The 23,375-nt window shown below is 44.4% G+C and overlaps 1 protein-coding gene across 18 annotated transcripts; it reads right to left on the bottom strand.

Moving 5' to 3' along the window:
* Positions 1-7,427: 7,427 nt before the first annotated feature.
* VEZF1 (vascular endothelial zinc finger 1) lies at positions 7,428-23,375 on the bottom strand. Of its 18 annotated transcripts, none has more exons than XM_084862582.1 (8): positions 22,798-23,150; positions 20,606-20,765; positions 19,897-20,117; positions 17,344-18,038; positions 16,535-16,598; positions 15,280-15,481; positions 13,848-13,988; positions 7,428-10,788 (listed from the first exon to the last, which is right to left on the bottom strand). In XM_084862582.1, the coding sequence occupies exons 3-8, from the start codon at positions 19,900-19,902 to the stop codon at positions 10,361-10,363; spliced, it is 1,536 nt and encodes a 511-aa protein (XP_084718708.1). In that variant the 5' UTR covers positions 19,903-20,117; positions 20,606-20,765; positions 22,798-23,150; the 3' UTR covers positions 7,428-10,360. The 18 variants fall into 18 exon arrangements, with proteins under 18 accessions (XP_084718708.1, XP_084718707.1, XP_084718705.1 ...); XM_084862581.1 differs by lacking the exon at positions 22,798-23,150 and adding an exon at positions 21,300-22,736; XM_084862579.1 differs by lacking the exons at positions 20,606-20,765; positions 22,798-23,150 and adding an exon at positions 23,355-23,375.

Genomic DNA, 23,375 nt, shown 5'->3' with positions numbered 1-23,375 from the left:
GCCAGGAAAAGGCATCTGCACACATGGAGATGTATGTCCCTGTCTGTGCTCCACGCTGAGTGCTCATAAAAGCAGTTAGTATGTTATTAATACAGTTACCAAATGCAGCCAGTCACTGCAATGGACGCTCCTCCCTGAAGAACTCTACCTTTCAGCCGAAACCGGTTTGGCTCGGTGGACAGAGTGTCAGCCTGCAGACGGAAGGGTCCCAGGTTTGATTCCGGTCAAGGGCACGTACGTTGGTTGTGGGCACGTCCCCAGTCGGGGGTATGCAGGAGGCAGCTGATCGATGTTTCTCTCTCATCGATGTTTCTAACTCTCTCCCTTCCTCTCTGTAGAAAATCAATAAAATATATATATATAGATATATATTTTAAAAACCTCTTCCTTTCAGAGCTGTCTTCCTAGAAGCTTTCTTCAGACCCTTTTCCTGCTTTTCAGACCCCTGGGTAACCTCCCTAACTCCCACCCCGGCCTCGGAGCTGAAAGTTCTCCAGGGTCCCAGGCCCCGCCTCCCTCCTGCGTGCCAGCCCCTCACGCACAGCTGCCTGCAGAGGCTCTCGGCCTGCAGGCCTCAGACCCCTCACTGCCAAGAGACTCAAAGGAACTCCAACTCACAGCCCTTTCCCTCCAAGGCTGCTCCTCAGCCTCTGGCGTAGCAGCTGGGAGTCTTAGTCCTCAGGTCCCTTTCCCTTAATCCTATTGGTTACCAGTTCTATGTGTTCCTCCTTCGGCCATCGAACAACTGTTGACAGATGGTGCACAAGAGCCTGCGCCTGAAGCTTAAGAACCAACCACATTGTCCCAGCCCCCAGGTGACCTCCTCCCCTCCTCCCAGCACAAAAGGCAGTCTAACGAGGCCCCAGGTGAAAAAGAAAGTGATGTGAACCCATCCAGACAGTTAGGGTGACCCCATTCCTTTCTCCAATCTCACCAAAATGACCGAGAAACGCAGAGGGAACGTTGGAAAACATTGGTGCTATTACTTGTGGGTTTTGAAAGAAAACATGGGTGAAGGTGGAAGCAGTGACCTCCCCCTACACCCCCAAAAATGAGCAAATGACCCTCTTTGGGGACATAACTAAATGGATGCCAGTAGGATTGCCAATCTCAATCCCATGTGAGAGAAGGCTCTCTGGAACCCTCACCCTTTCCCAGAGCGCCAGCGCCAATGTCAGGCCTGGGGCATTTTCCATGGGCCTTTCTGCTCTTGCATAGCAAACTGCCTTCTCGCAGTCCCTCTGTCCATCCTGCCAGCCTGTCTGTACAGCACGTGGTCTGGTCCCTGTGTGTTCCAGGAGGCAGGAGCTGTCGTCTGCCTCAGCGCCTGAGCCTCCCAGCCCACGGGCTGGCAGGCCCACGAGGGCGTCAATATTTGCGAAAGGGCTGGCTTCCGACAGGTGGGCGAGAAGTGCCTGGCTTGTCCTCAGACACCGCGTGTCTTCCCGGCCCTGGTGATCCTCTGTGAGGCTCCAGGGGTCCCGCCCTCTGTACAGAGGCCGCCCGCGGTTCCTGAACAAGGCGGTGAGGTGGAGAGCAGGCATAGATACGTGGAATTCCATGTAACCATTAAACTTGCTTTTAAAGTATATTTAATGCCTATAAAAACGTTACGATGTTATGAGGAAGGGAGGCTACAAACCAGCACACAGGCAACAGGAGCCAATTTATTTTTATTTAGTTATAAACATAGAAGTAAATATGCCACCATGTTAACAATTGTTAGATGAGGGTTTTTATAGATAACTTCTTTTATTTTGTTATTAGTATTTTTCCAGATTCCCCCCCCCCCCGCCCCAAATTTCCTCCACTGGGCATACATTTCTTTAAATCAAGCATGTCAAACTCAAAGGCTGAAACGGGCCAAATAAACCAGGCATGCAGCTTGGAGCAGCAGAGTTTAGCTCCTCCTAAACCCCCTGCCCAGTAAGTATAGTGAAGTGGCTAAATGCCAGTCAGGCCAGCGGGCGACTACATCTCTGCTGCACCCGCTTACAAGCTGGGTGACTTTTCATGAATTGCTGAACCTGAGTTTCTGTCTCCTCCTCTCTAAAATGATAAGAACATTATCTTTCTCCTCACTAGATAAAAAATAGTAATAGAAAATGATAGCCCTGGCCAGTTTGGCTCAGTGGATAGAGTGTCAGCCTGCGGACTGAAGGGTCCTGGTTTCGATTCTGGTCAAAGGCACATGCCAGGTTTCAGGCTCGATCCCCAATGTGGGGTGTGCAAGAGGCAGCTAATCAATGATTCTCTCTCGTCATTGATGTTTCTATCTCTCTCTCCCTCTCTGAAATCAATAGAAATATATATTTTTTTAAAAAACAAAACACCCAACCCATGATTCCAACACACAATGCTTACAGTATGCTAGTTAGTATTCACATTGTTAACTTATGTATTCCTCACTGGCCCCCGTGGTCAGGATTACCAAGAGGCCTTGTCTACAGATTAGGAAACTGAGGCCCAAGTTTCTCCGAAGAGCCAGGATAGGAATTTGGGCGGTTTGGCTGCAGTGTCTGCTCCTCCTCACTCTAACACACCTAATGAAGGATGCCTGTTTCACTTACTGTCGTTTGTATCATTCCAGGGAGGACTGTCCAGAATTAATTTGGCCCAGATGTTCAGATCTGGTTCTTTTCAGGAATGAAGATCGGTGGAGGAGGTTGGGGGTGGAACAGGATGAATATTCCTGAGGGGCACTTGGGGAGCAAGGCCACAGGGGGAGAAGCCTCCGGGCTCCGGTGTACCAGGAGAGCTCCTTCCTGCTTAGAGGGAGGAGCCTTTGCGGGTCAGTGAATGACGAGGGAAGGAAGGAGAGGCAGCTAGAATGACCTCATCAGACTGGTCCCTGAATGGGGCTCAGGGCACTGCTGGAAATGGCCAAATAGCTTACTCTTTGGCAGAAGAGCATCCTGGGACTGCATCACAGCCAGCTCCAGGTGAGGGAGGTAGATAGAGGACCTGGAGGTCTTTGAGGGAACTTTCCCATACCGGATGTGTCTCTAACAGAGAACACAGAAACCTCTCCCTGAGGAGGGCTGTGCCTGGTGGGGCAAGAGGACCCTGAGGCTATGACAGGACCGGGTCCTGGGGGTCCAGACCTTCAGCCCCAGGTCTCACACTTGAGCCTGTAGGGCCTGCCTGCTCCCTTTGGGGCCGGGGGGGGGGGGCGGGAAGTGGGTCTTCTGAAAGGCAACTGTGGCCTCTCCCAGAGATGTAAAACGCAGCCCCCCACACACATTTCCCCATTCACCCATACCTACGTGATTTTGATATAGGATACAGTAAGCTGATAGATTGGGCTGTACTTCAGAGAACCAGCACTGTACTTGGGGGCACGTCATCTGTGAATGCCATAGGACTGAATTTTATCTGTTTACATAGAATATGTAAAAATATTGTGCAAAGTTTAGAAAGGAAAGCCGCATTAGAGATGGAAACTTCGGCAGGAGGATAGCGATGCTCCCCCGACCAATTAGAACACAGGAGGTATCGACCAATCACAGCTCGGCAATGCTCTAGTGGGGGCGGGGCCATCACGCCCGGACTTTTCCGTTTGCTTAGGCTCCCTCCCCGTGCAGCTCTAACTCCAGCCTGCCCTGGGGGAAAGCGCAGAGCGGAGCCAGCACCAGTAGATTAGGATAAAGGTTGGAGCTTCCCATCCCACCTAGGGAGGTGGTGGCGCTCCCTGTCCTCTGGGCAAGGCAGGAGGTCAAGCCTGTGCCAGGCTGACAGCAAGCCCTAAGAACTAACTTCCTGAAAGGACGGTGAGGTTTGCAGAGCGAAGTGGTACAGGTGCCTTCTCTAGATACAGCGCATGTGGGGGAACGAGACTGGAAGGAACAACTTGTCTGAAGCAGGATGCACCATCCCCAGATAGGCACCTTGTCCAGGTCTCCCAGCTTGGCGATTCTTCCCTGCCTCTAATCAGAACGCTTGCTGCCACATCTCTGGCCAGCTGCTTTTGAGATATGCATTGGTTTTTTTTTTGTTTTGTTTTTAAATCCTCACCCAAGGACATATTCATTGTTTTTTCAGAGGAGGAAATGAGGGGGAGAGAAAGGGAAAAGAGGGGAGAGAAGGAGAGGGGAAATATTGGTTGCCTCCCACACGTGCCTGGACCCGGCAACGCACCAGGGATCAACCTAGGTGTATGCCCTGGAATCAAACCTTTTGGTGTAGGGGAGGACACTCCTACCAACTGAGCCACACCAGCCAGGGCTGAGATGTATCTTCCATCTAACTTTCTCATTCCTGAGATGAGGATCTGGTACCCATGTTGGACACCCATCCTCAAAATCTCAGTGTGCGGTGGTGAAGCATGCAGGAAGGCATTGAGTTCCTTTGCAGGTCTTTCAGAGAATGTAGTTGGTGCCTCTGAGCCAATGGTTGCTCTTACTGAGACAGGAAATAGGAGGACCAGATGGAGGTAGGGTATATTGAATCTGCAGCTCCTTTCTCCACACTAGGCTCTGAGTTAAGCACTTCATAGACCTTAGATTCTCAAAAACCTCACTAGGTTGGAACCATTGTCATTCTTATTTTATAGCCAAGGAAACGAGCCCAGAGAGGTTATGTAGCTTGCCAACTCACACAGCTCCAAGTGACACAGCCTGGATTCACACCCAGGCCTGTCTGATTCCAAGCCTCTGCTCTCGATTCCAACCATGAATCACACAGCACCTCCCAGTTGGCTGGCCCTTCTGCCCGGTCCCACCCTCGGTTCTCTGGGGGGCCTCCCTGACCTGCTGCTGCTACATCCGGCCTTGGTGCTTGGATCCTGGTTGTGTTTCAGGCTTCCTGAAGGAAAGGCAGTAAAAACCACAGGCTGCTATGTCCCCACTCATTTGGAACCAGAGATTTATGGGATGTGGCTACACATTTGGAACTCGTAGAGTTGAACTTAGAAACTAGTTCATGGGTCCCCACCAAAGGGGTGATTCCCTTACTAATCACAGGAATCTTACCGGTTTCTTCAGCTACTGACACTGTCCTTCTGCTGGCTCAGAAGAACACATCTTTTCTCCTGCCCATTGACTGAAGCTGAAATGACTACCGCTGGCCTGTACTAGCAACCTACAGTCCTCTTCGTACCATGTCCAGCCCAGGGCGGATGCGTGGAGAGGAGGGAAGGGCGTCAGCATGGGGGTTACACCACAGGAAACACAAGGATATTTTCTCCAAAATCTCTTCCTTTCCTGAGTCTCTTCCCAACTTCCCTCTTTCCCTGCTTCCCCTGCCCCCATAAACAGAGGCGATTCCTCCCTGGCTCTTTACTCGCCATTTACAAAGCTAGGAATTTCTTCAAGCCAGATCTCTGAGTGGATTTCCAGGGGTCCTCAAACTTTTTAAAGTGGGGGCCAGATCACGGTCCCTCAGAGAGCTGGAGGGCCGGACTATATGAACTACTAATTCCTACTGTAACACCTCGGCTGCACTCACTGCCCAAAAAACCTGGCGGGCCGGATCAGACTCCTCTGCGGGCCGCATGTGGCCCGCGGGCCGTAGTTTGAAGACCCCTGATTTAGGCTGACAACAGTAGTTTGTGGCTTTGGTGGTTCCTAGTCCCCCTGAGACGGACAAATCCCATCCCAGTCTCCAAGGCTGCCTCCCCTCTCTGTGAGCGGCCTCTTGAACGGACACATCTGCTCCCAGCAGTGGACCTGAGCACTCGGTGGCAGACAGAGCTGCTGAACCATCCCCCCCTTGGTCTCCTCACCCTTTTCAGCTGCCACGACAAAAGGAATAGCTCACCTGCAGAACAGAATACAGTCCTCAAATGCCCATCGTTAGCCTAGTAGTTCTTGTTCCAGGCTCTTTATGGGTGTCTTTAGGGAAAAGTGGCATTCAGGTAACAGCGGAGGCAGCCAAATGCAGGTGACTTCACTTTGAGAAAACCCCATAAACAATGTGAATTTACCTAAATACCCCAGAGAGTTCTTCCTGCATAGTTGGAAGAATTTACTTCTTCAAGGATAGAGATTTTAAGTTCTTATTTTATGCACTCTTCAAAGAGATACTGAGGTGTTGGAAGTGAGATGTCAAGATAATCAGGGATGAAGAAATTTCTGAAATTATTTGGTACAGAATCTGAAGTGAAAATCTGTCCTCTAACCCTGATAGGGGCAGTTTTTGTAATGTGAAGTATACTTGACCCTCATGGTCCAGGGCCAAGATCTGGGTCAAATGCCTGTTTCAGGAAGAGGAAAACTAACTAGCCCACCCCTGGAGGGTTGATCCAAGGAGAGGGCTAGATTACACAGTCCAAAGCAAAGCCCTTGACCCTCCCTCCATTCCTTTCTTGGAAACTTAAATGGGCCTTAGATTGCCAAAAAGTGGGCAGTCAAGAAAAACGGGAGTCCAGACCTTAGTGAGTGCTCAGCTGAACCTGCCTGCCAGCTACTTTTATAGGACAGGGGGAGATTAGCCAGTAATCTGCCAGGGTCAGACCAGCTGTGGGGGGAGATTTATAGGCCCAAATGAGGTCAAATGCTATTCTTTCAGGCTACAACAGCCTTCAAGAAGGCTGGAAAGAGTGTAAGACTGAGGGCCAGATTTATTAGGGCAAGGAGGAGAAAGTGATTACCATCCCATAAACACACTGGGCTGCCTTCTAGTCCAGCAAACCTTGAGGATACTACAGAAAAATCTTCCACTATCCCATCTATTTCCCAAACCCAGGTCTACAGAGAAGACCAAACTACAGGGCCCCTTGAGCAGGGACACCTGGACAGTCAGGACTGGGAACTCAGTGAAATACTGTTCCCAGACAAAAGCCACACCAGGAACACTTTTCCTCCAGCTGTTTTCACTAACTCAATAAAGAGACGAAAGCCATTACCAGAGGAAGTTTGGGGAGCTTCAATTCTGTATAAAACAGATGTAGGCATCCAAAACTTTTTCACTAAATGATGTGTCAGATCAACCCAACTTGATTTGCTATCTGGTGATCCTCTCACTTGGGTACTCGTCATCTCTCCCAACAGCCTCCGTCTTCATCACCTTTACATGCCCTTCAGTACTTAATAGTTCCTGACACATTATTGGTACTCAGTAGAAAATTATGGATCTAGTAATCACAAATGGATTAAGGACCCAGCCTAAAGCCCCTTTAAGAAACTGGGTTCTGGAGCCTGATAAACGTTTTAAGCCCATCTTCTCTTTCGGGTAGGACAGGGGATGGATGCCTCAAGGCCCGGCTTCCTGGGATTTTACTCAAGCTGATTGGCACGGGTACTTCTGCAGTCAGCCTGGTGCATTTCCACCCTCCCATGGTATCCAATACCAACCAGCCTGGCAGTACCTTCCTCTCTCTCTAGACAACTCCGTCACGTGTGTACCTGGAGAAGCGGTGCTTGAAAATTTTCTCTGTCATCGTAGTGAATTGGTGAAGCTTCTGAGGTATTAAGCAATCCATCATAACATTTGTGACTGGTTAACTTTAATTTGTCAAAATAAATCTGCAGTACTTTGCATGTTAGTAATACAGTGCTGGTATTGACAGGAAAAACCATCATCTGCTTACAGAGAAACCTTCATTTAGGAGTACACCTTAGGAGGGAAATGAATACACAATAAAAGGCAAATGCAGGCCAAGCAGCGAGCCCTAGAGCATAACAGGCTGTCAGATTTGAGGATTATCTAATACAACTGTTTAGCTGCTAATCTGATAAAGGGGAAGCTCTCAACCAGGTTACAACCAGAAGGAAAAAAACAAAATCTCTTTTTCGTAGAGCGGTGGCCGTTGTGCCTTCAACACTTGGTTAAATCAGTTCATCAGCATCAAAACTCAATTCCAGTTCCAAGACACGAGAATTTCACCATACCACCTACTAGATCCTCCTCTCAGTGGCCCACGCCAACACCATCCTGCCAACTCTCTCCCTCCCAAAAGAAGACACAACGTGGTTTTATTATTGCGAACAAGCTTCTTAAGTGAATAAAGAATGCATACAAAATAGCATTTTAACTGAAGTCATACAATGAAGTCTCATTCCTGTTTATTATACAATGAATTGATAAAACAATCATTTCTAGTATATATCTTTTTTTAAATTTTTTTAAAAGAACTAATATTTTCAGGGTTCTGACAACCACACTCTAGCCTGGGGTAGGGTCCACACCTGCCCCCACCGAGTACTGCTCCTTGGGCCACTGTGGAGGAAGCCTGGGCTGTTTGAGTCATGGAGGATCGTGATTACCAGCCTCGTCAGAGAGGACAGGTCCCAGCAGGCAGCCCCAGAACCTGGGCCTGGTCCTGCATGCCAGGAAATGCGGGCTTCCTCCAGATGTGGCCACCGCCTGCCCAGTCCAAGCCTCAGTAGGGCCACGCCTGGACCTTCCCTCTGAGTCCTTCCAGTAGTCCACACATAATGCTCTACATATTAAAAACAAACCATTTTTGTACTGTGGATAGGAACAGTTATAACAAAGTCATAGCTACATATTTTCTCTACGTTTTGTTTATTGAGACAAACTAATTAAAAGGCACAAACATAGGGCATGTTTACATGGACATTATAACAAACATATACATTAAAAGTGTAGGAATGTGTTGCCTTCCTGCTAAACAGAAAGTTCCTAAGCTTTTATATATACAAAAGTTGTACAATTTAATGTCCTAAAGTACAAAAGATCATTTATAAAATTATTTTACACTAAGTACTATTTATTTTACTTTTTACTATGTAGTTCAACCCCCTCGAACTGTTTGTATAATGAATGACACACAGATACCTATCCCTGATGTAGGAAGTCGGCCTTAGATACAAGTTATTTTGATGCTTGAACTGACACAGCGGGGTATAAACGGAAGTCATCCAGTTTGATAGTCCTGAAAACATTCTGCAAGATTACCACACTAATTTTCATTTCTCTTAACTGCAAGATTAAGAAAAGGAAAAAAAAAAAAAACCAAACATATTGCAACTTAAAATAAAAATCACAGCATCTTGGTTTTAGTAACTCTTTTTAAAACACAATGCTTTAACATTAACGTGTGGCATGATGGTGTATCTGTTTCCCTTGCTTTTGGTTTCTACTTTATGTACAGAGATAAAATATCCTGCTAATAAAAAGCACATGTCTTAATGTGCACAATCATTGCTGGTTTCTACAGGGAATGCAGACAGCTAGCTGTCTCCCTGAAAACACCACAAAGCTGTTACAAGTGTTTTCGCAAAGAAAAAAAAAAGTGATGTCCATATTTACAAAGTTGAATAAATCTGCACAATAACTTGATTAAGAAATGAAAGGAGAAATGAAAAAAAAAATACACACTGCTTGTTCTGAAGGGGCATACTACCTAGTTAGTGGTTAGAATAAAAACTGTATACAATTTAATATAAGACATAAACTCTAGTGAGCAACTAACGTATCTTTCCCTGTTGTAACACCAACAGGCTCTGATTGGGAGAGAGGGGCATATCACATCCCAGTGCCTCCAGCGTCTTCCAATTTAAAGCAATAATTTTAAATGTCCCAAAGTATTCCTTGGCTCCTGAATAGGAGTCCCACTGGCCTCCATGTGTTAGGAGTCTGCCTGTCCGCACGCTTGACTTCTCCTCTGTCCATTGCGGCCTTTTCTTACCAAAACACAATTTGTATATTTTGGTTGTATTTTTTTTTGTTTTTTGTTTTTTTAATTTTTTAAAAAAGTCAACTACAGTGCTATATTCCATCAGGATTAATATGCTTAGCAATATTTACATCTCCAAATATCAGGTCACAATCCCTATTATATGTTGAAGTTAGAATGATAAATTATCATATGCTTTGCATATCAGAGCTGGTATCACCTTTCCCATAGGGAATGCTGCCTGAAATTAACATATTCCCAAAGGTAAAATGCATATTCTCTGAAATGCATTTTATTATGACAATGCAGGTTTTACTCATAAAAACAATAAACACAAACAATTCTACACTAGCTCTCAATCCGTGGATTTAGAACTTCAGGTTAAAATAAGCCATCCACATGATAGTGAGAGAAGAATTCTCCTAGTGTTTAGAATAAAATGATTTATTGGGACTAGAAACTAATGCTGTTTTTAAATTTTGAAATGAGTTTTGCTTTCTTATGATTGGTTTTAATTCTGGCATTTCATCTTTATCAACTACTATCCTGTTTAAGCAATGCTGTCAGCTAAAAGGAATTTTTGATTAAACTAAAGTGGTCCAGTGATAAGTCATACATATACCCGACTTTGAACAATCCCAGCCAAATTGGAGAAAAATGACACTACACTATTACTAACTAATGTAATAAAATCTCCCAATTTCATGGTTTACTTTTTACTTTACTAAAAGTTGCTGGTAAATATTTACTTTAAACCATATTCTGATTTTATAATACTGTTTACCAAGGTGGTGACGTAGGCAAAGCTTGGGGTAAAAAAGGCATACTCTCTACGGGCCTCATGGCTATATTGAGAGGGGCTGCTAGCGTCATGGGCGTGGGCAGGTTCATGGGAGAGGTGATGGTGACAGGGTGTGCTATGTTCACTGGAGCAGTGACAGGAGTGGGGAGGTTGACCGGGGTAGTGAGTGTTAAAGGAGAGGTCATGGATAATGGACTGGTTATGGTTACAGGGTGCCCTATGTTCATGGGGCTGGTTATGTTAACTGCACTTGAAACATTTACTGGACTTCTCATGCTCATTGCAGCTGCCACTGTGACTGGGTTTGACATAGTCCCAGACGACACAGAGGACGTTATATTGAATGGAGTAGTGAGAGTCACAGGTGTCGTAGCAGCCGTAGAGGTTTGGCACAGGTTAGCGGCTTCTAAAATAAGAAGACAAAAGGAAGGGCCTTTAGATTCTCAAAACAGTGAACAAAATACACTAACAGCGTTTGAATCAACTTCTTTTAATTAAAAAGAACAAACATTTAACAAATTGAATTATATTTCTATCAAGTAGTCAACAGGAAGGAAGGATCCTTCTGAGCACCAGACTGGGGACCAGGAATCCCAGCGTGTGCAAATCTCTTTTCTGATGCTATACCTCCCTCAGGATCTGACTTACGCCACTTGTTTAATGGTGGCAGTTGTGATTTCAAGTTTATATTTACTTACCTACCTCACAGTGATACTGGGAAGACGAGTTAATTTCTGTAAGGCACTGGGGGGAGGTGGTGCAGAGAGATCAAGGATGGCTAAAGTATTCTCATTATCACTTCATGCCCTTCCTCTGAGTTCTAAAGACTTTCTTGGGAAGAGCCAACCACCAGCAGGCCAGGCAACAAGAGCTGTTTATACAGCGCTGGGCCAGTGGTTACACAGTAACTGTTAATCAGAAAAATCTCCTCATAAGGCACATTGTACCGAGCAGAGGGAAGTGTGTCCTCAATGCTATATTTACTCTTAAGCCTTCTCAGAGGTGAGACCACATTCTGTTAAGGTTTTAAAAATCCAGAGGCAGAGATTGATAAACAGTCTTAGAAAAATCACTTTATTTAAATGATATAATCACCTACTTTATGCTAAGTCATTTAGCTATACATATTATACACACCACCAACCATACTAGGGAGGACTTAACCAGGCAAGAAGACCCTGCAGTGAGTTAGGGGGACCTGGTCCTTGTTATCCAGCAAAAGCTTAAAGAAAATTTCCTTCAAAGATGACACCCCCACACCTCAACAAAATTCAGCACCACCTGCTGGTGTGTCACAAAAGAGTAAGAAGACAGAGCAGTGGACTGGCTGTGATTTGGCTGTCAAAATGAAAAGGGGGGAAAAAAATGTATACGAGACTAAAGATGGAGGTCTGCACACATTTCTCAAGTGGGTCAAATAACCTCAGGCAGACCCTTGAGTCAATGAGCAGCCCTTTCTTGATCAGTATGATGTAGCTCTGGCATACTTCTGTACACTGTATCAGGAATTCCTAAGTCTGAGCCATGATCACAGTCATTTATGGAGCTTTATAAAAAATTATTTCCCAGGAAACCTAATAGTGAGATTTAGATGGAACCTGAGAAATCTGCAAAGATGATGACCTGTCTTCCAAGTTTGGGAACATTATTAAACCCAATATTGAAAAAGGATATGCTGATTCAAGTTTAAGTTTTCAGGTCAGGAGTCTCTCCCCCAAAATGTGACTTTACTAACATGAATACAGCAGTTTCTAACATTGGTGGTCATTTCCAGAGAGATTCATGATACAAATGGGAATACAATCACATTCTGTTTCATGGAGGTCAGAAGATGAGCTAAACAATTGAGTCTTATTGTGCAAGCAAATTGAAATACAATACCAAATAGAAGAGGGCAGAAAGAAAGAAAGAGAACGAAAGAGAAAACCAACTCACTTTTGAGGTGATGGTACCATTGCTAAGGATATTCTCCTGTTTTCACCAAAGAAGGAGTTTTTACTCTCCCATCTGCCATCTCCCCACCTCCTCCCCATGTTTTCTTTTTACCTAATAGTGTCCTTTTCTATGACTTAAAACACTTTTACCCTTCTCTAAGTAAAACAGTCTTCATAATATGCTCTCAACCTACTATGCTATTATCGTAGCATATACACACATATACATTTTTCTGTCCCTTCTCCCCCCAAACTCCCACCACAAAACATTTTATCAAAGTCATGACAAATCTTCAATTGGGAGACAGGAACAAGCAGCACCTGAGGAAGGGTGGAAAGCCTATCTGGACTGCTGCATTCTTTTCCTCCAGTGCCAGTAGATGTATGAAAACGATGCTATTCCTTTTATCTTTATCCAAGTACAGAGTGTTTAGAGGGGATCTGAGGAAGGGAACAGCCACACCACATGAAAGCAAAGGATGGAAGAAACTACACAGCAAAGGAATTACAGAGGAGCCCACATGCAGAGGATTCCTCATGAATTTAAAATAAAACGGTAAGACGTGGGAAGGGTGGGAATTTAGGAATCTGTCCTGTGGCTGATGGTACGCTGACAAAATGATTTACTTGAAATGGCTGCGCAATAGTCCAGAAGTCAAACCTACAACTGGGACGTTAAAAAGCTGTGTTAACAATGGATATTTCAAAGGATTCTTAGAGATATCTAAGAGAAAAGCAGACCATTCTCAATTACAGCAATGTCTCTAACAACTGAAGTACATACATGTTAAGCCAATGCCAGCCCCAACAGACTGAATGACGCTAAGGGTGAGACCAAGAGAAAAGACATCAGCATTATAAAGTCTGAAACATATAATAAAACAATATAGAAAGAACACTAACCAGCAGAAAATAGCATTGCTGTAAGAAAATAAATTTATATACACATAAGGATATTTCATCTACCTCTGTAAGTGGGGATATTTTAGAAAAAAGAAAAAAGAAAAAAAAGGGAGCTCCCTAATGCATGGAGGTTGACATAAAAATGAACCCAGCCAGTGTGGCTCAGTGGTTGAGCGTCGACCTATGAACCAGAAGATCTTGGTTCAATTCCCAGTCAGGGCACATGCAGGCTCAATCCCCCAGTAGGGGACATGCAGGAGGTAGCCAATCAATGATTCTCTTTCACCACTGATGTTTCTATCTCTCTCCCTCTTTGAAATCAATAAAAAATTTATTTTAAAAATAGACTTTGAGCATACACAGCCAAGGACCAAATTTGATTCTAATTTGTATCAAAAAGTAAACAAAAGAAAGAACTTAAGAAATAGTGGAAAATTTTATTTCCTAGTAAAAAACTTATCTGGAAGCTTGAAAGCTGTGTTACCAATAACTTACACTTCCTAGCATCTAATATTTCCATAAAGCTGGACTCTCTCAGCTATGACTTCTTTATTTTGATCACTTGGCATACTGGATGAAAATACTCCTCTAGCCATACTTTGAGCACTAGCCGCCTCATCTTTCTTACCTTTCTTTCTTGCTTTGACAGCTTCTTCCCACAGTCTCAGTGTCTCTACCTGTTTCCCTGGCCAGCTTGTCACATGCTGCTGCTGTTGCTGTTGCTGCTGCTGCTGCTTCTGGTTGCTGCTCTCTTCATTCATACATGCTACTCCAAAGACAAACCAGAAACACCCCATTTACCTCGAAAAAGTGTGGCTATTTTTTCAAAATCTAAAACTTAGATATACTTTGACTCTTTATGCCTCTATGATGTTTGTCATTTAACTTGTTAGTTCTTACTATAGTGCACCTTTTTTGCTGCTTATAACTATCTTGGTCAAAATAGATAATGAATAAAAACACTGGAGAGCTAGAGAAAACCAATATAAAAGAGAAAAAAATGTTTTGTTATATTAAAAAGCAAGTTTTAGAATGGAACCTGGGTAATCTTATCATGGACTAATTAATGCTCATCAAAATACCTAAAATACTTGGTTACTTGATCACAATGATATACACTTAAAGTACATTTTCATAAAAGTTAACAGAGAATGACATGCTAGATACTTACAAGTACTTACAAATAACCAAATGTACTTACAAAGAAGCAAAAATGGATGAGAATAAAACACTTTAAGTGTTCTTTACTATTCCCTTCTGTCCACCTAGAATTTGATGTTTTCTGCTGCATAGAGTACATATATAACAGAATACATAAAGTAGTAGAATATATAGCAGAATAGAATTAGGCAAATACTTTTTTTCTGATAGTTCAGAAGATCTTAAAGAAAAAGCCTGGATAAATGAAAATATTGAATTTTATCCACAAGTCTCTGGAATATTCTATCTTCAACTCTGAATTCAAGGTAAGCAAAGCATTAAAACCTTAAAATGGATTTGCTATCCCATTTCTCTACAGATTTGGGTTTGAAAAGCAAACTGATTAACACTGTTTTCATCTTTAAGGTTATTAAGGACATGTTATTAATACAATCAGGAGTTAGGAGTCACTGATGCTTGAGAATCTTCCCAACAGTAAATAAAAACAATTAAAATTGCCTCAATACGACCCAACTTCCTAGTGTGGCTTTTGCTGTCACAATTTTAATATACTAGAGCTTTTTATTCAAACACCAAAGAAGGAGGGACACATTGAAAAATAGCTGAGGGAAATTATGCTATTCTAACATAGGTGTTATTAGATAAGCACAGGATTGAAAGAAAAATCAGTGCTGCTTGTACACATGCATATGATGAATATTTCCAATACTAACATACACGCTTCATTATTGCATGTTTGCACACTTTATTAATAACAGGAAACATGTAAGGTGAACAGTAATACAGTGTTGAAAAAAAAATAATACAGTCTTGAGAGTACAGCAAAAATACCTTCGATATATTATAACAACATCTAGATTTCATCAATCTAAAAAACTACAATTTGAAGCATCACTTACTTTTAGTGATGCCTTGTTTACATGTATTACAGTTGATACTTTGGCTCTGCCCATGCGTCTTTAAGTGGCTGGTGATGTATGCTGCGCTCAGGAGCTTCCCACAGATGTTACAGGATACCTTGCCTTCGTGGCGTACCATGTGTGTCCGCAGTCTGTCTTTGGTGGCAAAGGCAGCAGTGCACGTCTGCATGAGGGAGGAAAACTTTTTTTAAATATAGACTATCCTGTTCTACTCATTTAAAAGTACGTTATATTCTAGGCATTATCCTACCCATATGAGCAAGCTGAGTTAGTTGAATTTTAATTGTATGTGTTACCCAGACTCATAATTAAACACTTTGTGAATTTTAGACCCTTACATTTTAGGGGAAGAACAAATATCAACATAGAGTAGCGAGAAGATGTGAGCATGAGAATCAGTTAAACCTGGATTTAAATCCAGCTCCCCAATTCACTAAACAGTGTAACATTTCCTATCTGAATTTCTTTATCTATAAAATGGTAATAATACCTACCTCACAAAATTACTGGTGGATTAAGAGCCTGACACAAGGTCTTGCACATAGAAGACACTCACTCAAAATTATACTAGCTTCCTTTCTCCAATTGGGTATTTCTTAGAATTCAAATAATTTATTTAATAAAATCGTCATTAACAAATTTAATGGAAAGGAACACAAAAAAACTTTCAGCAACAAATTAGAATTACTGATACCTAAGCCAGTAATTTAATTTAGCAAGATTCTTAATCTTTTCATTATCACAATTCATGCTGAATAAAATCATTAACACCAATAGATTTTCAAACAACTAGAAAATGCTCCAATTTGGCAATAGCTGACACAAATCCAATAAGTGATAACTTTTGGAGGAAAATCTTACTTTCTTCTATTACAGTTAAAATGATCCCAACCATCAGCCCAGAAATTAATTTAAAGCACTTCATTCATTTATCCATTTCAATACACAACCTCTGCAAAGACTGTAATTTTTTTCTTATAACAATAAATGCTGTTGCCCAAGGAAAGAGAAATGTAGCTTAACAAAAGCAACACATTTACATTTTCAAGTGATCTTGCCCCACAGAAATAGAAGCTGTCATTTATATTTTATAAAACTAGAATTCAAATGGATCACATTTACTCAAGTCAGTGATTTTTAAGACTATTCAAGAACGGTGAGATTTGATTGGCTCAGACCTTCTGGATAATGTGCATTAAGTGCTACACTAAGGATAAGTCATTTTAACTCTTACTTGGCATTTGAAGGGTCTTTCTGTTGAATGGACATGTTTTACGTGACAGCTTAAATGGTCAGGCCTGTGAAAGAGAGAGTTTCAACAGAAGATATAAGGGAACACACATAGAAAAATACTACTTACTGTGATGTTTACATACTTGGCAGATTTGGGTGGGAGACATTTTAAAGAAAGTTAACAGAATTAACAGCTCCCCGATGCAAGCTTCCTTACTTCTCTTACCAGAAACAAAAGTTTTACCTGTTTTCTCTCCTAGTCAACATCAAATCATATTAGATCTTGATTCTTTACAATTACAAAATACCCAAAGTTTTAGTCCTAATACTTGCCAGAAGCAGCTACTACTAAGTACACTTTATATTTTTAAAGCCTTTAAAAATGAAAGTTAGTGAAATGTTAGTAAACAGAAAAACATTCTCCTAAAAGTTTTATTGAGCATATCCAAGGTCATCCCAACTTCCAGAAAATACGTTTCTTTGATTTACGCAGACAGTGAACCTCATGTCTAGTCACCCAACTGAATTGGAATCTGGTGGTTTTTCAGTGATAAGAAGTATCAATGTGCCAAATGAAGGCCTGCGTCCATTAAGGTACTTCTTAAATGAAATAAGTTAATCACGATGTCACCACTTGTCAAACACACCCAACTGAAATTAGACCTGGAGGCGTAAAACTTTACCTATCACCAATCTCCTCTGATAGCACAGGCCTACCCACATCTATGCTCACATAAACATCTAGAGCACACAGAAACTGAAGTTCACTGAATACGGTAATGAAAAAAAAAGCAAAGCAAAATGCAGTACCTCGAGAAGCCTTTCCCACAAACACTGCAAGTATAGGGTTTGGTGATGCCTCCTTCATGAGACCTCACATGGTAAGTCATCCGGTCCTTCCTCTTGAAGCGCTGGTTACAAATGGGACACTCGAAGGGCTTTTCATCCGAGTGGGAGAGCTTGTGCCGGTTGAGGTGGTACACATCGCGGAAGGCCTTCCCACACATCTCACATGCGTGGTTTTTCTTGACAGGCTTACTGGGTTTCTTGACAGACTGGGTCACAGGCATAGCTGTGGTGCTGGCACTGCTGCTGGGGTTGGTGCCCGAGGAAGATGTAGTGACTGTTGACAAGATGCCTGCAATGGTCGAGACCAGCGAAGTTCGGCTGCTGTCCCCAGCGATGGTGGAGATGAGAGGAACCACGGTGGTGGGCGTTTTCTTTGCCCGGGACACCAACTTGATCCCCGTGTGGCAGGACTCGTGGCGCCTCAGGTGATAGCTGTCCCTGAAGGCTTTACTGCAGTAAGTGCACACAAATGAAGTTTTGGGTTTTTCCTTTTTAATTCCAATGGCATCCTTTAATGTTTCTGGTGGAGCCTGAGGTTTCTGAGTTATTGGTATTGGAAGCAATGGTTTCTGATCAGGGGGCTCCACAGCAGAGCTCAGGAGGGGCAGCAAGCTGTTTTGTGCTGCCTGCTGTTGGTGATGAGAGCCTTCATGGGTCTAAAACCAAACATTTACACTTCAGAAACTCAGCCTCTCACAATGACCTTCAAAATTCAAAATGCTCCAAACAATAGAGCCCAGAAGAAACAGTCAAAGAGCCTGTAAGCAGCTTTCTACAGCAGAGATCCAGCCATCACCTAGTTACTCCGAAGAGCTCCCAGTAGAAAGCATTAAAATCACTGTGCAGACCCAAAACTTTGGCCACTAAGTTGCTGACAGTGATCTTGCTTTCAAACAGCTGACTAAACTACACACCACCCTGGTTCATAAGGGACACAGCAGCTGATGAAATTAGTTTGCATTAGTCTGTCAGGGCTGAAACCAAGTTTAAATAACTTGTCAAAAAAAATTACGCTCCAGACATATTTAACAGTACTTTGCCATAGTAATGCACAAAACACACACATAGTTTCTCTCTCTCTTAATCATCTACTTGTCTGTTACCTAGAAAAAGGAAGGCATTACGCCTCTCTCCCTTTCAATCAGAAAACTCATAGCGATTGAGAAAGGAGGCTGTTGCTAGGTGACAAAAGGAATCTAATTCTCTGAATACATACGCTATTTAAGTTTACTTTTTAAATTTTCACCTAATTCTACTGAAAGATTTGGTTGAAATGAAACCTGCTATTAATCAACCTGGAAGGCATCTGTGAAGATAGCCCACAGCAAAACACCTGTCAGTTACTTCTCAGTTCATACAAGTCTGCATCCTTTAACAACACTAGCTTTTCAAACCCTAAGCTCTCAAAGACAGACCAAGAGAAAACAAACTATAAATAAATAATTAAAATTCCATTCATTTTCATCTTCTTCCAACAGTTGTAGTTTTGTCCAAGTATTGGGCATTCACTGTTAAAATGTGCTCCTGCACTCCAAAACTGGGGGCTGGCCATTGTCTGGAAATTTACTTTAGCTGCACTGAAACCAACATTTCATCACAGATCATGTTCTTGGTATTTATGACTAATTATTCTCTTGGTTTTGATTCTTTCAAAATTCTCCATACCTCCATCCTGATAAATATTTAGGAAATGATGGGGAAAAATTCCTGAAATAGTTCTTCCTAATATGTTGTACTTTACCAACATTATTTTTGAAACTCCTGACAGTGAGCCCAAGCCCCTATGCTGGAGTTTGGTAATCCTAAACGGATACATGCACTCAGAGGTTAATGGTTCCAAATACTTGAAGCATTCAACATCCTAGGAGGAGCCCATCCCATCATCTTAGATACTCTAAACACCTTTTTACCCTTCTCATTGTCCAACAGTTAACTTGATTAAGGAGGGAAAGAGAAAGACACACACACTCACACAGAGCTCCTCCCCTGACGGGTAAGAACGTCTATCATTGCTCCATATTTAATTACTTGGTGGCAGCACAACAGCTAAGCTCCAGGCTCCCCGCAATCATTGGGAGGCATGGTATCCAAAGGTACCAATTTCAATTTAATAATTTTGCTTGAATCTCCCTTGGAATCCTGGAACTGTTCATAGAAATTGTGTATTTACTTTTGAGTCTCTTTTTGGACTTAGCTATCATACTGAATTATAGTCCACTTTTAATTTATGGAGCTCGTGTAAATGTCAGTGTTTACCCTGATGACATTAGTAGGAACTAAAGAATCTGAACGCTAAACTTACCCCTTTTCCAACCTGGCTGTCGGATACCCAACTTTCCATACAGTATACAAATGGTTAATAGCTGAAGATAGCCCAAGATATACAATTTCAAAGGCAACAGATCAGATAATAGGGAATGCAAATCTTCTGGGCAAAGTTCAGACTTACAGTGTTTAGAGGCATTTTTCAATTCTAAACAACCATTAGTTTGATGGAGTACTAAAAGCACTTACTGCCATTTCACCAATTCGGACGTCTGTGGCAACATAAAGTATTTTTACAGCATTGCTGAGGCTCACTCTCACAGGAGGGTCACACCAGGTCCCTGGTTCTTGGTGAAATGCTGCAGAATGCCTCGACCACTACGGAAATCTCTCACTCTGAGGATTCCTAGGTCCCCACGCTTCTACATGAAGCCTTCTAAGAAGGGAAGTGGGTTTCCCCAACTTGTTCTCTGGGGGAGAGACAGTGAAATAACCACCACGGCCTGACTTTAGTAAGTGATTTAAAATATATGCATAACTTCTGGGTAGACTTTTAATTTGCTAGTATCATCATATCAAAGTTGCAAGGCTTTTTAAACCCTCCCAAGCCTTCCTTTTTCTGTGACCGGCAATAAAAACAAAACAGAATGTTATTTCATCACCCAGGTGGTAGGATATGGCACCGTGAAATCTCCAGTGCCAGAGGGTAAAAGATTTTGTACTGAAACAAATTAGCATCAGTGAGTCATATCTTGAATGTCCTGTTAGAAGAATCATCCATCAAACATTTTAATAAGTATGGCTTTCACTTTCCACCAGGTTATCTGGAAAGCAAGCATGTATTCAATTGTTTTAAACTATAAATTTCAATAGGCTGCCCCAGGAAACAAAACAAGAGTTTTAAGTCTCCATTTTCCCAGTGAAAATTACTTAAAACTGGAACTAAGTCTGTTCATACCTTTCCATAGAAAAGACTGAAATATTTTCTTTACCCATCCAACTGTCCTCAGCTCTAAATTTTAAGTTTTCCAACAATTTTCACTGCACACATTGCCAAGCCCAGGATCAAATATGAGCTTTCACACTTCTCCATCAGGTGGAAAAAATGATTTTAATAGCTGAAAAAAAATTAAATAATATAAAATCGAATTAAACAGTTTATCAATAATAAATGCTTGGCATTTGCTTTATCCAGGAAAAGAATAATGAAAATATTCCAAACAATTTTTCAACTAGCTTTCCAACAGTGAGTTATGTATGGGTTTTTCCTTTACATAAAGAACTCCTGTTATGTTTCAATCTCCATTAAGTTTATAGGCAGCACGTTTAATATGGTAAATTTAATTCATTCCTCACATTAAAATCACTTCAGTAGCCTATTAATCCCATATTTTAAGTGATCATTTGAAAGCTTTTCCTACAGAAGGCATTCGCCACCTTTACACCAACCTGGAAGGCAGCTAGAAAATAATATGCCAATTATTTTCCAATGCATTTTTAAGTTCATTTAACACAATTATCAAGCTCGGATAAAACAATGCTAGGTAAGATTAAGAAAGTGGGAGAAGTTTCTGAGTCCCATAATTTTTAGCATCTTCAATTTGAAGCCTGAATTTGTTTCAACAACTACTTAAAAAAATCAAACTACTCACATGTGAAAGACTGAACGTCTTAAAATAATCAAGCAGCCACTACACAATAGGTAATGTTTGAGTCCTCCAATGTTCTATATTAGCTCTACTAAGACGGGTCCAGTGGCTGGGAGAAGTTTCTAAAAATTTTGCATCCGTTCCTGGTTAGCTCCAAAAGGTCTCGAGAGCGTTTGGGATTTCACTAAGTTATTCAAAGTAGGAAAGAAAAAAAAAAAAAAAAGAAGAAGGAAAAAAAAAAACCTCGGAGAGGCGGGAAGAACGCACTTCAAGTGACGAGCTTCCTAACCTCCGCCGGCTCCCAAGTTGCTCCGTGAGCTCAGCACTGCTGCCCGCTAAGTGTTTCGTTTGCAAACAGACACGAAGCAAAAAAAATACAAAGTTCCAGAAAAGTCTTCCAAACAGGGGCCCCCCACCTAAAGCGGGCCGGCAAGGGGCTTGCCAACGCACGGGCTACAGCCGCTTGGAAGTTTCTTGCAAGCAGTGAAGATCAACACCCCAAAGAGTGACTCATCGGGGGCTTTGTAAGCGCACTTTGTTTGCTCGCTCCGCTTTCTGTCTCCCCCGCTTGGTTGGAGGAAACGTCCGCGATGGAGCGAGAGAGAGAAAAGCGCTCCGGGAGGAGGTCTGGCCTCCGGGCCCCGGCGCTCACCGTCGCCGCCCGGCCCGGCCCGGCCCGGCGCGGCCGGGGATTCCCCGGGCGGAGCGGGGCGGCGGCGGCGGCGCTGGACAGAGGGAGAGGGTGTCAGCTGCCTAACTCGGCAGGGGCTTGGTAAAGAAAACACGTAAAATCCAGTGAAAAAGTTTGAGGAAGGCGTCCGCACAACACGCCCCAACTAGGTACACACGAGGTGGGGCGGCGGGAAAGGGGAGTGGCGGGGAACCCCGGGATACCCGCTATTCGTGGGGATGGGGCGGGGGGGAGAGAATCGGAAAGTCACCATACACAACAAGAGGGCAGGGAGCTGAAAAAGAAAAAGAAAAAAAAGGAGAGCGAGCGGGAGATGAGTGTGAGTGTGTGTATGAGTGTGTGTGTGTGTGTGTGTGTGTGTGTGTGTGTGTGTAAACACACTTGGAGTAGGACCCGGGGACCGCCTTCCCCCCCGGGGCGGCCCGGCCCGGCGCGCAGTGGCCGAGCGGCCCGCGCGGTGCAGCGGCCGGCGCCCTCCTTTCTCTGGGCCGCGGGTGGTGACAGCGGCCGGCCTCCTCCCTTCCCCTCCCGGGCGGGAGGGAAGGGTGTGTGCGTGTGCGTGAGTGTGCCGGGTGGGGGGGCCGGGGTTCACCCCGAGGCCTGCTGGCTCCCCCGCACCCCCGAGGCCGCCTCTCTCACCTCGGCGGCCCCGCTCCGCCGGGCGGGCGGGCAGAAAAACAAAGGGGGATTAAGGCCGGGCCGGAGCGCGGCGCCGGGAGAGAGGGGAGGAGGAGCGCCCGCCCGCCCGCCCGCCAGCCCGGGGCCCGGCCCCCCTGTCCCCCCCGTCCCCCCCGGGCGGGCCCCCACTACCTGGAACAGGAACGTGGTCCAGTTGGCCTCCATGGCTGTGGCGGCCGACCCCCCTCCTCCCCACTCCCCCCCGCTCGGGGCGCCTCCTCAGCCGGAGGAGGCGACAACAAAGCGGCGGCGGCGGCGGCGGCAGCGGCAGCGGCGGCTCCTCAACATGGCAGCGCCGAGCGCGGCCACTTCCGGTAACCTCCGGGACGCACCACCGCCGCGGCGAGCGCGGGCGGGGGGGGAGCCCCGACCCGGCGGCCGCCGCCCCCAGCCGCTCCGACCCCTCCCGGGCCTCCGCGCCGCCGGCCCGCCGCCCGGGAGCTCAGCCAGTGCCTGCGGGCGGTGGGGTCAGGGCCCCCGCGGGGGGGCCGGGGTGGGGCCGGGGGCGGGGATGGGGCGCGGCGTCCCCCCCCGCGGGGGTGTGTGGTGCTGCGGTCCGCGGCTCCGGCAGCTGGAGCAGGGGGAGCTCAGGCGAGAAGATGGAGGACGCCAGGGTCTGGCGCTGGCTGGCTGGGCACCGCCGGGCCGCCGCCCGTGACTGGGACGCGGTGTCCAGCCGTGCCGCGTACCTCAGACCCTCCGCGGAAGGC

This window comes from Pipistrellus hanaki (assembly GCF_964339955.1).
Source record: "Pipistrellus hanaki genome assembly, chromosome: 16".
NCBI lineage: Eukaryota > Metazoa > Chordata > Mammalia > Chiroptera > Vespertilionidae > Pipistrellus > Pipistrellus hanaki.
The sequence above is the reverse complement of the archived record's forward strand: the minus strand, read 5'-3'. Positions and strand labels throughout refer to the sequence as shown.

What these genes read in the sequence shown, in the direction of transcription:
- VEZF1 (XM_084862565.1), bottom strand. Translation starts at nt 22,830, where the DNA reads ATGGAGGCCAACTGGACCACGTTCCTGTTCCAG. An exon ending in AAAGACCCTTCAAATGCCAA is followed by an intron (nt 15,482 to 16,534) that starts GTAAGAGTTAAA and finishes ATTTAAAAAAAG; the next exon opens with TTTTCCTCCCTCATGCAGAC. An exon ending in TAAACAAGGCATCACTAAAA is followed by an intron (nt 13,989 to 15,279) that starts GTAAGTGATGCT and finishes TTGTCTTTGGAG; the next exon opens with TAGCATGTATGAATGAAGAG.